Consider the following 16329-nt stretch of genomic DNA (forward strand, 5'->3'; position numbering starts at 1 on the left):
GCCGAAAACAATTTGGCAGCACTCCCTTCATTTTGCTGGTTTTGTGCCATTGCAATTTCTTCAGATTTCCCATTTGCCGTACCAGCAGCGTGACCGTTGTGCCACTAAAGTGGCAATTTTGCCACTTTTTTTCGCCTTTGCTACTTTTGTGATACTTTTTAATTTTGATACAAAATGTGCCACTTTTTGAATTTTTGTGAAACTTTTTGTTACTTTGTGTCACTTTTTTAAAAAAGTACATAAATGTAAGCGATTATTCATAAAACAAATTCGAGTGACTTACGACCAAACTCCTTGGTTTTGAAAAATATGTCATTTATTTTTGTTTTGAATCAGAAAACCTTTATAAACATAAATAAAGGTTTGGTCGTAAGTGACTCGAATTCGTTCGTTTGGAATTTTACAAAAACAGGCTGTAAGTAATTAAAAAATAAATGTTATTCAATAACAATATATGGTCTGTTCCCTTGCTGCAAGAATCTACTACTTTTTACTACGATAACAAATTTGCCTTATATGATATCGAAAAAAATAGTAAAATCTAGTATATTCTTGCAGTACAGGAAAAGACCAATAGTATATACCGCTTATATATTGTAAGAATATGTGATTTTATTTAGTTTTTTTCATTTTACTGTATATTAAAATACACATAAATGAATTATTTGTAATGTTTTATATAGTTTTTTATTAAATAAAAAGTAAAAAAAGTGTGCCACTTTTTGTGACACTTTTTCAGAAGTTATGTGCTACTTTTTTTAAAAAATGATACTTTTTGTGATACTTTTTGAAAATTTTCAGCGGTCACGCTGCGTACCAGGCAAACAGAATCGTGTAGCCGCTATATTTTGGATACATGGTCAATTTCAAATGGCCATAACTCAACGATAAGTGGAGATATTTGAATGAAACTTTCACTATTCGATTAGTGAACTATTGTAGTTTTTGTGTGTATCAATAAAATACAAGAAAAAATATTCGAAGTTAGTTTTAATCTACATTTTTCTTTAAAATGGCTCCCAGGACTGTATTTTCATATAGAAAAAAAAATTCCTTAAAAATACTTTTAAATAAAAATCATATTTTTAAATATATTAAAATTAATTAAATTTATTGCAGTAAAAAAGATAGCGATGATAATGGTAGAAAAATGTTTCATTTTGTTTCTGATATGCAAATTGAATAGTTGTTGTTTTTGTTTTTTTTTTTGTGAGTGATTAAAAAAATTATAAATTTTCTTTTTAATAAAAAAAAATACATACATATTATAATTACATATACATGAATTAATTAACAAATTATAATGGTTTACACGCACACGAAAATATTGTATAGTATTACGAATGAATTTATTTTTGTAGTCCACCTACAACACACTTACTATATATCTGATCTTATTAAGTACTCTTTAGAGGTTGGTAAAGGGATTGGGGACATTGCACAGCTTCGATTGGGCTGTACATTTACAACTTTTACCCGAGGGGGCCTTACGATTGACCAAACACAGGCGGCCATCCGAGCAGCCACCATTGTTGATTTGACAGGGGCTATCCATTTGGGAGCAGGTATCCTCCACTGAGGTCATGGCATACATTTTGTGGCTGCCAAAGAAGGGAATTTGTAGGCCTTTTTGGCGATTGCCAAAAATGTCAACACTTTCGAGTTTTTTACTGGAAAATGCAAGAAATTAGTGTTTCGTTTTGGAAACTTATAAACAATATCCTTACGTTGTCCAATCGGTCCAATAGAATTGATCCTGGGTATATACCAAACCGAAGGGATAGGTCAATTCATTGGAAATAGTCCTAATCTGTTTGCCATAGGGATCAATACATTCCACCTTTTTGGTACCGGCATCAGCAAAGCACAATTCACCAGAACGTTCCAAAACCACCAAAGAGTTAGGCAAGGTAACACCTTCTTTACCCAATAACAATTCACGTCCAGTACCATCCAAATCGGACATTTCAATTTTGGGTGACTCACGGTTCCAATCGGACCAATATAATCTCCTACAAGCAGAATGAGGAATTAAACAAATAATTCATTACTTCTCTTTCTCCCTCAACTTACTCTCTGTAGGGATCAATGGCAATGCCTCTGGGATTAACCAAATTCTTGTTGATCAATACCGCCCTCAAACTGGGATCTTCCAAGCTGGCCACTTCAATGGTATCCTTAACGGAATCGGTCCAATAAATACGACGGGATATGGCATCAATAGCAATACCTTCAGGAGATTCAATATCTAGAAAGGAGAGAGGGTGAGAAAATAAAAATTTTGCAATTTACGATTATGGTTCGGACTTACCTTCACCAATAAATGTCTTTACATCACTGCCATCATATTTGGCACTGACAATTTTCTTCGCAGAAATATCGCCCCAATAAATGCGACCCTCTACGCAATCCTTATCCAAGCCAATAGCCATGGAGGCCACCGAAATCGGTCTTACATTTTTACCATTCAAGGGTACGCGCACGATGACCACACCTTGGGATACCAACAGGAAACCGGAATCATGTTGTTTACGTTCCATACACAAGGAGCCATTGCCATAGAAACCTGGAAGGACACATAAAAAGAAAAATATTGGAATAAAGAAGAGGTATTGAAAGAAGATCGGAAAAATTCTACAGTCCTGGGGCCAGAAAATTTTGCTATAGAAAAAACTCAGTCCAGGAGTCGGAGATTTATTTCTATAGAAGAAATCTACCCCCTTCGTCTTTCATTTTTTTTTTTTTTGACTGCTGTACAGTATTGAAATATTTGTCGAATTTAATTCATTTCAAAATTTTTAAGTCCAAAAAATTCCAAATGTCCCCTTTCAAAATTCCGTTTTCTAAACTTCCGCATTTCCTTCCTTCAAAAAACTGGTATGGGTCTATAAATCATAACCAATGGAAATTAAGAAACTATACCACCAAACGTAAAATGGAATCTCTCAAAGTCAACAGTTGTGAAGACCCTAATGGATTACCTAAACGAATTTCCACCTTTCAAGGTTTCAAAGAATTCTTCGGTCATCCCTTAACCTGGCATCGGAATTATGGATACTTCAATATTCTATTAGGTCTAACAATATTTGCCTATATTTTTTGCACCACATGTCCTTCGGAGAAGCCGCGAGAAATGTCAAATGATTCGCGGTCGAAGTGATAATTCAATTCGTTAGATTTTGTTCTGGAGGTAAGTAATAGGTCTACAAATTCCGATATATTGAAAATGATTATTCAGCAGTCAATGGGTCACATTCTGTAGGGATTTATGACCCTGAGATTCCCAACTTACCCTTGTTGCAGACGCACACCAACCCATTGTTGGTGGACAAACATTGGGCATTCATGTCACACAGCTGAGGAGTGTTCAAACAGTTCTGATCCTCAATACAGACATAACCATCACCATTGTAACCGGCATGGCATTGGCACTCATAGTAGGCAGGGTCCCTATAAAAAGAAAATTCCTATTAAAAAAACTCCAAAATTAAACGTTTAAACTTTAAACTTACTCAGTCGGTTCACAGCTAGCATGTGCACCACAATTATACTGGACATTACATGGCACCGGTTTGGCCTTGCATCCAATAGCCGCATCACCCTCATAACCGTCCATACAATCGCAATATTTGACATTTTGAACATGATCCAATTTGCATATGGCATTGGCACCACAGAACACCGCTCCACAGCTACCAGCCAGGACACACATATCGGACATATCACGCTCGTAGCCCTTCAAGCATTGGCACACATCATTATCACAATAGGCATTCAGACCGCAATCCAAATCTTCCAAACATTCAGGAGCCAACGCACAACGGAAACCATCACCCTCATAGCCACGTTTACATTGACATTCGGAACGGCCCAAGGCTTCATTGTAATTGCATTCGGCTTGTGGGTCGCAGATTTCGGGTTTCTGAAGGAAAAAATCCCAAGAAAATAAATTCGGGTTTCTTTTGAGATTCGAAAATTTACTTACCACAGCACAGGACTCATCAATAATGGCACAGGTGTAACCATCACCATAATATCCTGATTTGCAGGTACACATATGTCTCAATTCCAATTCATACCATTCGCAGGTGGCATTGGGATGGCAATTGAATTCGACATCGCAGGGAACTGAAAAATAAGAATTTTAAGGATGAGTAACAAATCTCACAAATTTTGCTAAAAATCAAAGTCCGCGGGACAGTCTTTTTTTATAGAAAATAATCGATGGACCCGAGGACTCCCTTTTTGCTATAGAAAAAAGATCGCAGGACACCAGGCCTTTTTTCTATAGAAAAAAAAAAATCGCAGGAAAAAAGTTCGCAATACACCACGACTACCTTTTTTCTATAGAAAAAAGTTCGCAGGACACCAGGACTGCCTTTTTCTATAGAAAAAAGTTCGCAGGACAACAGGACTGCGTTTTTTCTATAGAAAAAAATCGAAGGACCCCAGGACTACATTTTTTCTATAGAAAAAAAAAATCGCAGCATCCCAGGACTGCCTTTTATCTATTGAAAAAAATCGCAGGACCCCAGGACTGCATTTTTGTCTTTAGAAATTTTTTTTACTAAATCCTGCGATATATTATTTCTTCTTCATAAAACTCACCCAAATCCTCATGTTTCGATTCACCATTATACTGGCCCACCCAGCGGCACATTTGTATGTCCTCCATAAGTTCATAGCCATCATCACAGTTACAGTCGCCGAAGAAATTGCATCTAGGTTCAATATCAGGTTCTTCATAGGATAGCTTAACACACTTGCCATTTTCCCAGACTTCATCGAGATCACAGTTGCTGGCACAATAGAAGCCGTCACCGCTGAAACCTTCACGACAAATACATCTGCTTTCCAGGCAATCGGCATAGGGGGAACAGTGCTGCAAAGGAGGAAGAACATAAGAACCCATTTTGAATTTTAGAAAAAATCTACAACTTACGAAGCAATCATCATAGTGATTATAAACCGGCAATGGTGTACTGGAGGTTGGCACTGGCAAGGGGAATGGTTGCACATTAATTACTTGTTCGGTCTCAGTTTCAACATGTTCGGTATGGTCTTCATATTCCTGTTGTTGTGGCGGTACAACCTGGACAATGGTACCGAAATTTTGTCCACCAACTGGGGACTCAATGTTATCGGCCACGGTATCATTGTTGAGGCAGCGATAACCATTGCCTTCATAACCTTCGAAGCAAACACAGGCGAAACCTCCCTCAGTGTTGGAACAAACGGCATGTTCGTCGCACACATGGGTACCCAAGGCACACTCATCGATATCGACACACACCTCTTGGCCAGCATCATTTACTTGTGGTCCATAACCATGGATACAATCACAGCGGTAGGTGTCCTCATAGGGAATACAGACCATGTTATCACCACAGATGGCAGTGCCATCGGTACAGGCATTGGAGATGGCGCTGACACCCACGGAGGTCAAGATACTGGTACGCAAAGCCTGATCGCGCTCAAAGAAGTCCAACATAATTTTCGAAATCTTTTGGAAATATGTGGTACCGGCAATAGCATGCTTGACCTCCTCATCAGCCACACAACGTTCGAAGTAGATGTTCTGTTCCAATTGGAAGTTAATAACACGATTTTCTTCGGGCACTTCAATGACATGGGCCTGAATGGAATGCAATTCATTGGCGGACACAAATTCATATTCCTCGGTGAATTCAGCCATGTGCAATTTCAGATTGTGATCCAACTTGGGAACTTGACCGTGAATATCGATTTTCAACGACAATTGATCCCAGTAGTTCAAACCCTCATAGGTTTGGTTGATGATCAGAACTTCGCCACTTTCAAAACTTAACTTCGAGGTGTGGACAAATTCACCCCCGGTCAATTGGTAACCGTTCAAGGTGTGGTTCAATGGTTTGGCGAATAACCAACCAATGGAGGTAACCAAAGGCAAGGCCAATCGCAAATTCGAACCCAATTCGGTGGTGATGGGGGTAACGGCTGTGTAACTACGGCCATCAGCTGTCACCACATATGATTGCAATTTGGAGCCATCGTTAATCATTTCACCATTAAGTTCACCGGTAAGGGAGCCAGTGACACGTACAGGTAAATCGTCTTTAATGCATACGGCTCCATTGCCATAGTATCCCGAATCGCAAAGACAGCAGTAACCTTCTTCCTTATCGACACACATGGCGTTCTTGTTGCATACCCTTTGGCCAGCCTCGGCACAGGTTTGGGCCACGGTAGGGGATTCAGTAAAGGTTTCTTCATTGGTGGGAGCTTGGACATTTTGTTCGTAGTCGGTGGGACCGGCACGGTACAACCAGACACCAGCAATGCCGACATTGGATTTGTCAGATAAGAAACGGGCCTAAAATACCACAAAAAGAGAAAGGGTTGAGATTTTAAGATGTCGGGTATTAATTGTCTCTTCTACTTACGTTCTCTGTTCCTGAGCCGTCCAAATTAAAGTAACGACCATCCTCGGCCACAAAACCAGCCTGGGCTCTGATATCAGGCAAGCCCAATGGTCCATTTTCGGCCTGCAACCAATTCAAACCACCCTCAGGATATAGGAATTGGACAAAGGTATCTTCATCATCGACAATGAGGGCAACCTAGAAAATCCGACAAAATAGTTTATTTTTATTAACCTATCTAATATTATTTTTCAATTTTTACCTGGAAAGTATTTTGCATATCATTTTTACCCTCAAAGTATCCGACATTCTTCCATGTGGCCACAATCAAATCGGTGGCCTCAAAATCCGATTTTTCATTGTAAGCATAACGCACCAATTCACTAACTTTTTGCAATTGCTCGGGATCTTGAGAACTGAAAATCGATATCGAGGTTGTTTCATTTGCCTCCGTGGTATCCACATTCGAATAGAAACCAGCTATTGAGGGATACTCAAAGGGAAATGGTTGATTGATATATTCGGGAAATTCAATATTAAATGTCAATATGCCATTGGTATTGATCTGAAAGAAAATTTGAAAAAAGAAGGGAAATTAATGTAAAACATAAAAAAATACGAAGGAGAACAACAATTCTAAAGGTCTGTAATTTTTTAAACGTCCTTATTTAAAATATTTTTGCAGGTCTACCAGAAAATCTAGTCTAGGTTTTTTAAAAATGCGTTCTAAAGGTCCAGCCATTATTTTGTGCCAAATTTTAAGTGTATAACAGTTTTTTAACTGGTATACAAAACTGTTATACACTCAGATTTTCTTCTTCAGTGAACTGTTGAAACAGTGAACTGCTTAAATACGATTGGAACTTAAAATATGTATATTACACTAAATTTCTGACACATTTCATTGTGTATAACAGTTTTAAAACTGTTATACAAAACTGTTATATGCCCAAATTGTATGCGAATTTGTAATTATAAAACTTGTCGGTACAAATTGACAATTCACACATTTTTTTAATGTATAACAGTTTTAGAATATTTAGTGAAAACTGTTATAAGCTCAAAATTTTTGTGAGTTTTAAATTTAAGATTTTTTTTGCAACCACACGAACTACATCATTTGTGACTGCAAAATCCTTTCCCCTAAAAAGACAATCTCTTTCTTTCTTCTTTTTTCGATTTAAAATATTAACCACAACCAGAACATATCGTAATAAAAATATCCACTCAATATAATTGTTTTCTTAGTGTTGAAAAAACATAAGAAAATTATGGTGGGAATTTCCACACCACCAAATGACACATTCAATTCGTCATACTTGACTTGGACGCCAATCAATTAGCGGGGTAATAAATTCTCATCTAAGTACTTAACCCAAAAGAGGAGACCGACTGTTGACTTGAAGTGCCTCACAAATAAAGATCTTCAGATGACAATATTAAGGACGACAGGCTATTAGGGAAAACAAAACACAATACAGAACCCACTTGAAAGTCAAGTGAGGATAAATGTTCCCACCAAGTGATTTATAATTACAAAGAGAGTTGGTTGGCTGGTTAGCATTCCGATGCTGGATAAGAGGGTGTTTCTTTAAAATCCTGCTAAGTAGATGTAAACATTAAGCCTACAATCTCGCCCCCCCTCTCCTCATCCCTAAATTCACTTTCACTTTTTCATAATGGCATAGGGATATGGGGTGGCCTAAGACAAAGTGCATCGCCCCCTAAGTAATTTGAAAAGAACCAGAAAAAACTGGAACAGAGTGGCATGGAAAAAATAACAACAAAACAAAAACACACAACATTAAACACTTCACAGAGACCAACAAGAAACAACAACAACCAAACACCCAAAAGATAATGTGGTGGGGTGGGTGCTGGGAAGTGTATGAAGAAGCTATGCCACATAATGACTGTGTTAATTGCTTTGCAGCCATAAAAACAACAACAACAACAAGAACATATAATAATTTCAATAAGAACAACAACATTATTGTTGTTGTTGTAGCGCATAGTTGGCGGCATCTTATGGTTCATGGTTGTTCGTTCGTCCATTCATTCATTCATGCCACCAACCATCGCCATAATCTACGATCTGTCCTGTTGCCTGTCGATTTGTTGCATCTTTATTGTAATATTTGTTTTATGTTATTTTGCCGATGCTCTTGTTGTTGTTGTCAATATTGATTGGTTTTTCCAAATACAATCCCCTGTCAAGAGCAGGGTATTTTGTGGTTGGTGCCTTCAATTTATTGTTTTGCATAGGGTCTTGCAACAACAGTTGCCGCCACCATTGCGGTGGCAAGTATGCTGTTGTGCCTCATTGCACATTATTTTTATTTTGCTTTTACTTTCGTTGTCTTAAGTGATCGTCTTTAGAATTGTTGACTTTTTTGAAATGTCTAAAAAGTTATACACACGAGACTTCTGTAAAATCTACGCCTATGAATGGACCATAAAATTGTTTTTTTTAATCCACACATATGATCAGATCTTAAAAAAAAATAAAAAAATAGTTTTTAAAAAATCCACTCCTATGGACAGACCTTTAAAAATATTTTTAAAAAGATCCACGCCTATGCCTGCTCCTTTAAAATATATTTTTAAAATGTCACGCCTATTGCCGGACTCACGGCCCCAGCAAAACTTTCAGAAGTGCTTTTAAAATTTAAAACCAGTAAGGAAAATAGTAAAGTCGGACGGGGCCGACTATATGATACCCTTCACCACTTTAGGTATATTCAACAGATGAATCCTAACGGATGTCGCATTTTTGAAGGACAAGTAAAATGAAATTGGATCCTTAAACATGTCATTCTACAAGCTGTACTAAATTTTTCATTTGGTCAGAAATAGAGTTGCTTCTTACAACGACAAAATTATGTTGTGCAATATTTTGTGCCAATCGGACCCACCTGGTTAGTTTGGTGCAAAATCTTGGTTATACTAACTTCGGTACGTTGTGCAATTTCGTGTAAAATCGGACGAAAACATGTATGTAGAAGCTATATCTACATCTGAACCGATTTCAACGAGACTTACAAGAGATTAATTTATATTAACAACAGTTCATTGCAAAAAATTGTGTGGCAATCGGACAAACTGTGGGTCTTTTAGTGCACAATGGGAGCTATATCTAAATCTGAACCGATTTTCATTAAATTTAACACACATCACTATAGATTTAATTTAGTACGCTATGCCAAATTTCGTGCAAATCGTAGGATATGTAGGAACTTGGGTGCAATATTTATCTAAATCGGACGAACATATATACGGGAGCTATATCTAAATCGGAACCGATCTTAACGAAACTTAACACACATCACGTTAGACTTAATTTAGTACGCTATGCCAAATTTCGTGCAAATCGAAGGATATATAGGGACTTTGGTGCACTATTTATCTTAAATCGGACGAAGATATATACGGGAGCTATATCGTAATCTGAATCGATTTTCATGAAACTTTGCACATATCATTCTAGCCTCAATTGAGTACACCGTGCCAAATTTCGTGCAAATCGAAAGATATATAGGGGCTTTGGTGCACTATTTACCTTAAATCGGACGAAAATATATATGGGAGGTATATCTAAATCGGAACCGATCTTCACGAAACATAACACATATCACTCTAGACTTAATTTAGTACGCTGTGCCAAATTTCGTGCAAATTGAAGGATATATAGGGACTTTGGTGCACTATTTACACAAAATCGGACGAAACTATATATGGGAGCTATATCTAAATCGGAACCGATCTACACGAAACTTAACACACATCACTTTAGACTTAATTTAGTACGCTATGACAAATTTCGTTTAAATCGAAGAATATATAGGGACTTTCGTGCACCATTTACATAAAATCGGATGAAAATTCGTGCAAATCGAAGTATATATAGGGACTTTGGTGCACCATTTACATTAAATCGGATGAAAATATCTATGGGAGCTGTATCTAAATCTGAACCGATTTTTCCCAATTTCAATAGAATTCGTCCTTGGACCAAACAAATAAGATGTGCCAAATTTCATCCAATTCGGATCATAAATGCGACCTGTACATTGTTTACAATTTAACATGGATAGACAGGCGGATGGACGGACGGGCAGACGGGCATGTATAAATCGACTTAGAAAGTGATTCTATGCATATTCTCAAAAGGAACCATGTGTCTATCTCGTTTCCTTTTGCCTGTTACAAACATATGCACAAAGAGATAATACCCTGTACTACAGTGTGGTGAAGGGTATAAAAAATCGAGGCCTATAGCTAGACCTTTAATAAATTATTTTAAAAAATCAACGCCTATTTTACAATAACTTTCACATAAATTTAATTGGTTTTGAATTAAAGTAACCACTAGAAAATAATCGTCACTCACTAAGGACCATTCCCAAGAAAATTTACGATGGGAAAATATAAATATAAACAAAACAAATATATATTTTTTTGTAATCAATTGTTTATATATATGTATATATTCCATTACACGTGATTGTAATGTTTGTGTTGTTGTATTTTCTCCCAAAATACCTCGAAAGAAATAAACTTCCAATACCTCCCAGAAAATCTAAACAAAAAAATTATTATTGGGAATTCCAACAACTCCCTAAATAAACAAATGGGGAAATTGACCTCAATTTTTGCAGTATTGACAGGTTGTTGGGTGGTTGCTGTGGTGGATTGGGGAAAAATGTAAACAAATTTCATTTTTTATAGTTTCGGATGTGAAAATCGAATGCATTCCCTTATGTACGATGTGGATTTAGTGGTTTATTTTTAAGAAAAATAAACAATAAACCACATTACAACATACATATATATGTGTGTGTGGGGAATAAACTAAAACAATTGGAAATCTAGATTAGTGGATTATTTAGAAAAAAGAAAATCTAACAAATGAAAAACCAAAACTAGAGCAACATTTCAATTTTGTATAAACAATCAACATTTTAATCTGAATTTACATACACATACATATATATGTAAATGTAAACAAATACATGTAAAATAACAACAAATTGTTTTACAAAAACATAAATACAATTCTATATATATATAGTGCACACACTTTATATGTAAACCTATTAATTTCTATCTGCACGAGATTTCAAACTATTTGCATTCCCAGACAAGTTGCAATCGATCCAAAACTGGGTTGTGTGTGTGAAAATTGATTGCAGGACAAACAACAAATAGAAATACCACAACATAATCGAATTGATAACAACCTCTTGAGTTATTACACTTAACGACAATGATCGATCTATCGATTTCGAATTTATGACCTTCTTGCCTGTCATTTTGATTTTCATCTCAAGTCAAAGAAACATTTATTTACATTTCTTAATTGCAATAAATAAACAAACAAAACAGACAAAAATTCTTAAAATAATGAAATCTGTCAAACCATCCATCCACAGCCAAACAAATGTCAATGGCTTGTAAATGAGTTTCGTAAATACAACCATACAAATATATTTTTGGATGGCGGTGGGATTATTTTCCAATTGTAATATTTTATCTGTCTCATTAATGATTTATATTCCGCAATTAATGGCCGCTTGGAACACCCTTGGCACAAAGGGGTATATGGCGAAATTGTCAATTTCCCAACATGTTGTTTTTTTTTACAAAACTATTTTTAGAAAAAAAACCAATGAAAATCTGTTTCATTTTTCATAATTTCGCCGCCAGCTTGTCGTACGCATGCCATGCCATCCTCTTGGTCTTGTTGGTCACCTTATTCCACTTTCCGTGTGGTTTGCGACATTTCTTTTTTATTTTTGTTGTTCTCTGGCGTCAGATCATAAACTAAATTATTGTATTTTGAACACATTTTTTTTTGTATTTTTTTTTTTGGCTTTCCATATCACAGAAAAATTTTTGCTGTGTGGACAGCAAACATTTGGGGTCCGACGCCCGACATCACGAAGAAAAAATCTGCTAATGACAGCACGCACTTTATGAGCGGGCCATGACACAACAACCGAAGGAAAACACGAGCAAAATTAAAAATAAAAAACCAAAAAATAAACTATATATAATTGGCCAAAAGTATGTTTTTTTTCGATATATATACGACTAATTAACGGTATAAAAAAACTATGTGGAAAATTTTTTCAAAAATGTTAAAACAATTTAAAAATTTTTGGAAAAATTATTCAGCTCAAATTTCCCCAATGTTATACCTGTGATTCCTTAAATGTATTTTTTAGAAGTTTTAATATAGGAATGGTTTTTTTTAAATTTTTAGAGGTCCTGTTTTAGCTGTGTATTTTTTTAATACATTGGGTTCAATTTTAGGCGTGTTTTTTTTTAAATATTTGTTAGAGGTTCTATATAAGGCGTGAAATTTTTAAACGTCCAGCTATGGGGTGGATTTTTTAAACGTCCAGCTATGGATGGATTTTTTAAAAATAATTTTAAAGGTTTAGGCGTGGATTTTTTAAAAATATATTTTAAACGTCCAGATATTTTCCAAATGTCCAGCTGTGGGACTGGGTGTTTTAAAATTATAGTACAAAGGTCCTTATATAGGAACGGATTTTTATAAATATTTTCAATGTATATATTTTAAAGGTCTGGATTTTTGTTTAACCCTTTCAGTGTCAAAGAAAAATTTTGTCGAAATAAAAATCTAACATTTTGTATTTAAAATCATATAAAGGGACATAATTTAGAAAAAATAGCAATTGTTATTTTAATCCTTGGCCAGTTTCGTCTGTCTTCCAGCAAAAACAAAAACATCAATAGTAACGGTACATAGGATAACCGAAAAATCGCAAAGAAAGAGAGTACTTTTAAATGTCGAATATATTCGACAAAAACACTGAAAGGGTTAAGTTTTTAAAAATATTTTTCAAAGGTCCTGAAATAGACATTTTTTATAAAAAAAAAAATTATTAAGGCCGGGATAAATATCAGTTTTTTCCATGAAACATTTTCTTAAGCCTAGGTAAATATAATTGTTCACTATAGAAATCTATTCAACACCGCTGAATATAAAAATTTCTTTATAAAAATTTATTCAACTATGCTGAATAGAAGTTTTTTATAAGGAACATTTTTTGAGCTATGCTGAATGGACGTTTTCCTACAGAAAACTTTATTCAGCCAGACTGAATGAAATTTTTCCTATAGAAAACTTTATTCAGCCAGTCTGAATGGATGTTTTCCTATAGAAAACTTTATGCACCCAACTTGAATGGATGTTTTCGTATAGAAAACTTTATTCAGCCAGGATGAATGGTTGTTTTCCTGAAATAAAACTGCATTCAGCTGGACTGTATATAAATTTTCTATAGAAAAACATTTATTCAACCTGCTTGAATAAAGTTTTCTATGGGATAACTACTATCCAGACAGCTGAATACAGTTTTCTATGGGAAAACTTCTATTCAGCCTAGCTGAATACATTTTTCTTTGGAGAAACTCCTATTCAGCCTATCAGAATACAGTTTTCTATGGGAAAACTTCTACTCAGCCTAGCTGAATACAGTTTTCTATGGGAAAACTTCTATTCAGCCTAGCTGAATACAGTTTTCTATGGAAAAAACTACTATTCAACCAGCTGAATACAGTTTTCTATTCAACCCAGCTAAATACATTTTTCTTTGGAAAAACTCCTATGCAGCCTATCAGAATACAGTTTTCTATGGGAAAACTTCTACTCAGCCTAGCTGAATACAGTTTTCTATGGGAAAATTTATATTCAGCCTAGCTGAATACAGGAAAACTTCTATTAAGCTTAGCTGAATACATCTTTCTTTGGGAAAACGTATATTCAGCCTAGCTGAATATAGTTTCCTATAGGAATACTTCTATTCATCCTAGCTGAATACGGTTTTATATAAGAAAACTTCTATTCATCCTAGCTGAATACAGTTTTCTATAAGAAAACTTCTATTCATCCTAGCCGAATACAGTTTTCTATAAGTAAACTTCTATTCAGCATAGCTGAATACAATTTTCTATAAGAAAAACTGAATAGAAGGAAATTCATCATAGTAAAATAAAGTTTTCTTTATGATATCTTTAATTCAACTTGACTGTCTACAAGAAATCAATAATTCAGCATAGCTTAATATCGGTTCCATTAGAAAAACAATTATCAGCATAGCTGAATATTGATTTTTGATTTAATTTTGTCGTCCTTTCAAATATCATCCTTTCATTGGAACTCCCCATTACTGTTCGTAGAGTGCACTTTGTTAAAAAACACATGCTGGCTTTTTTAAAGAAAATCTTGGCCCAAAGCCAACAATTTTAAGTGTTTTGTGTCATAAAGAGTTATGGATAATTTTTCACGATGAAATTCACAAAATAAAAGGGGTTCATGTAAAAATAGATGCGAACATCGTTTTGTATATGAAGTCACAAAGAACAAGGAACAACACATGGTTTACAACAAAGTTTTGAAATTCAAAATAATACTTTTTTGAGAAAAAAATCCATTTTTATACTTACAAATAATTGATCATATTTTTCACTATAAAAGCTAATTGGATTGTCCAAATGCCAGACGAGGAATTCACTATCACCATAGGGCAGACTTAAGACGGAATCATCCGGACCGGCAGTGTACAATTCATTGAAATGCAGGCTATCCAAAACATGGCAGGACGCTGGGGAAATGCTGAATGTGGCAAGTAGTAAAACGGAAATACACAAATATTGTGTGGCAGTTTTTATGTTTGTTTCAAACATTTTCAAATTTTATTTTATTTCGATTTTTTCTTCAAAAATTTAACACAAAAAAATCAATTCCTTCACAAAATTTACTGCATTATTTTCTTGTTTAGAAAAATTTTATATTTTTTTCAAAATGTTGCAATTTTTTTTTTCTTTTTTACTTTTTGTCTGTACAACACTTTTTTGAAAGTGGTTTTTAAAAATAACTTCACTTTTTTCGTTAGAGTTTCTTTCTTTTCAGTGTCTTAATTGGATATTTTATTTTATTTTTTAAGTTTTATTTTATTTTTTTCGGATCTATGGTCCGATTAGCGTTGTACACGCTCTTGCTACACTTTTGCAACTGAAAGATCTGTGGAAACTGCTGATCCTCAAAAACTCATCAACGATCGAAAAACGAAAGCGAATGAACGAAAGAACGAACGGATATCTCAGTTCGCGGTTGGATGAATTACAACAACGTTCATTCATTCGGCGATTCATTCAGTTATTCTTTCACTTCATTTCACACGATGGAAGAGAAAATAAACCCCTACATACAAACAAACATACTCCGGGTACATGCATGCAATAAATAGACAAAAAGAGATTTCAAATGGCATAAAGCTCTCTTAGGTTGTAATAATGTTTGGCATAACGGTATATTTCTGTGTTTTTTTTTTTTTTCTTTTCAAGCACTTACATTTCGCTAGGGATTACACGCAGACGTACACACACACACTCCTACTTACATACATATATATCTATGTATCCATGCAATAGGTTCTTGTTGTCGGCATTCTCTTTTCATGTTTTCGTTATTTTGTTCTTCTCATTTATAGCCGGTTGTCACTTTTATTGACAATTTACCAGACCCATACCGAAGACCATTGCCATCTCTCGAACAGCAGAAAACTATGATTTAGGCTGCCACCAACCCAGCACCCCCACCCACAACAACAACAGATACGCATTAAAAGGGTGTTGTTGCTGTTTCATTCTGAAGACATTACGACACGCCAAATATGTCAAATGCCCATTTTATCATCGCGCCCTAGACAGAAGCATGCATAGCCGATATTCGGATTTTGTCAACAATGTCAATAATAATTTATTGTGTGGAGGCGCCAAGGACAAAGGCAACATAAAATATGTATTTGGAAGTGGAGACATGGCAATTCATATTTTTGTTTTTCAAATTCTTAACGCATTTTTATTTCACCACTTGGGAAGAGATTTGTTGGGA

General features: G+C 35.2%; 1 protein-coding gene across 1 annotated transcript; it reads right to left on the bottom strand.

The window, feature by feature from the left end:
- Window positions 1-1400: 1400 nt before the first annotated feature.
- LOC133328015 (nidogen-like) lies at window positions 1401-15143 on the bottom strand. The gene is made up of 12 exons (XM_061536565.1): window positions 14880-15143; window positions 6664-6966; window positions 6423-6599; window positions 4943-6352; window positions 4609-4882; window positions 3986-4128; window positions 3513-3922; window positions 3293-3450; window positions 2312-2566; window positions 2074-2248; window positions 1728-2012; window positions 1401-1670 (listed from the first exon to the last, which is right to left on the bottom strand). Exons 1-12 carry the CDS (start codon window positions 15117-15119, stop codon window positions 1409-1411), a joined length of 4092 nt encoding a protein of 1363 aa, XP_061392549.1. The 5' UTR covers window positions 15120-15143; the 3' UTR covers window positions 1401-1408.
- Between the last annotated feature and the right edge of the window lie 1186 nt (window positions 15144-16329).

Source organism: Musca vetustissima, unplaced genomic scaffold, assembly GCF_032173495.1.
Source record: "Musca vetustissima isolate MV318-11 ecotype Yass unplaced genomic scaffold, APGP_CSIRO_Mvet_v1 utg293, whole genome shotgun sequence".
In the NCBI taxonomy this organism is placed as follows: Eukaryota; Metazoa; Arthropoda; class Insecta; order Diptera; family Muscidae; genus Musca; species Musca vetustissima.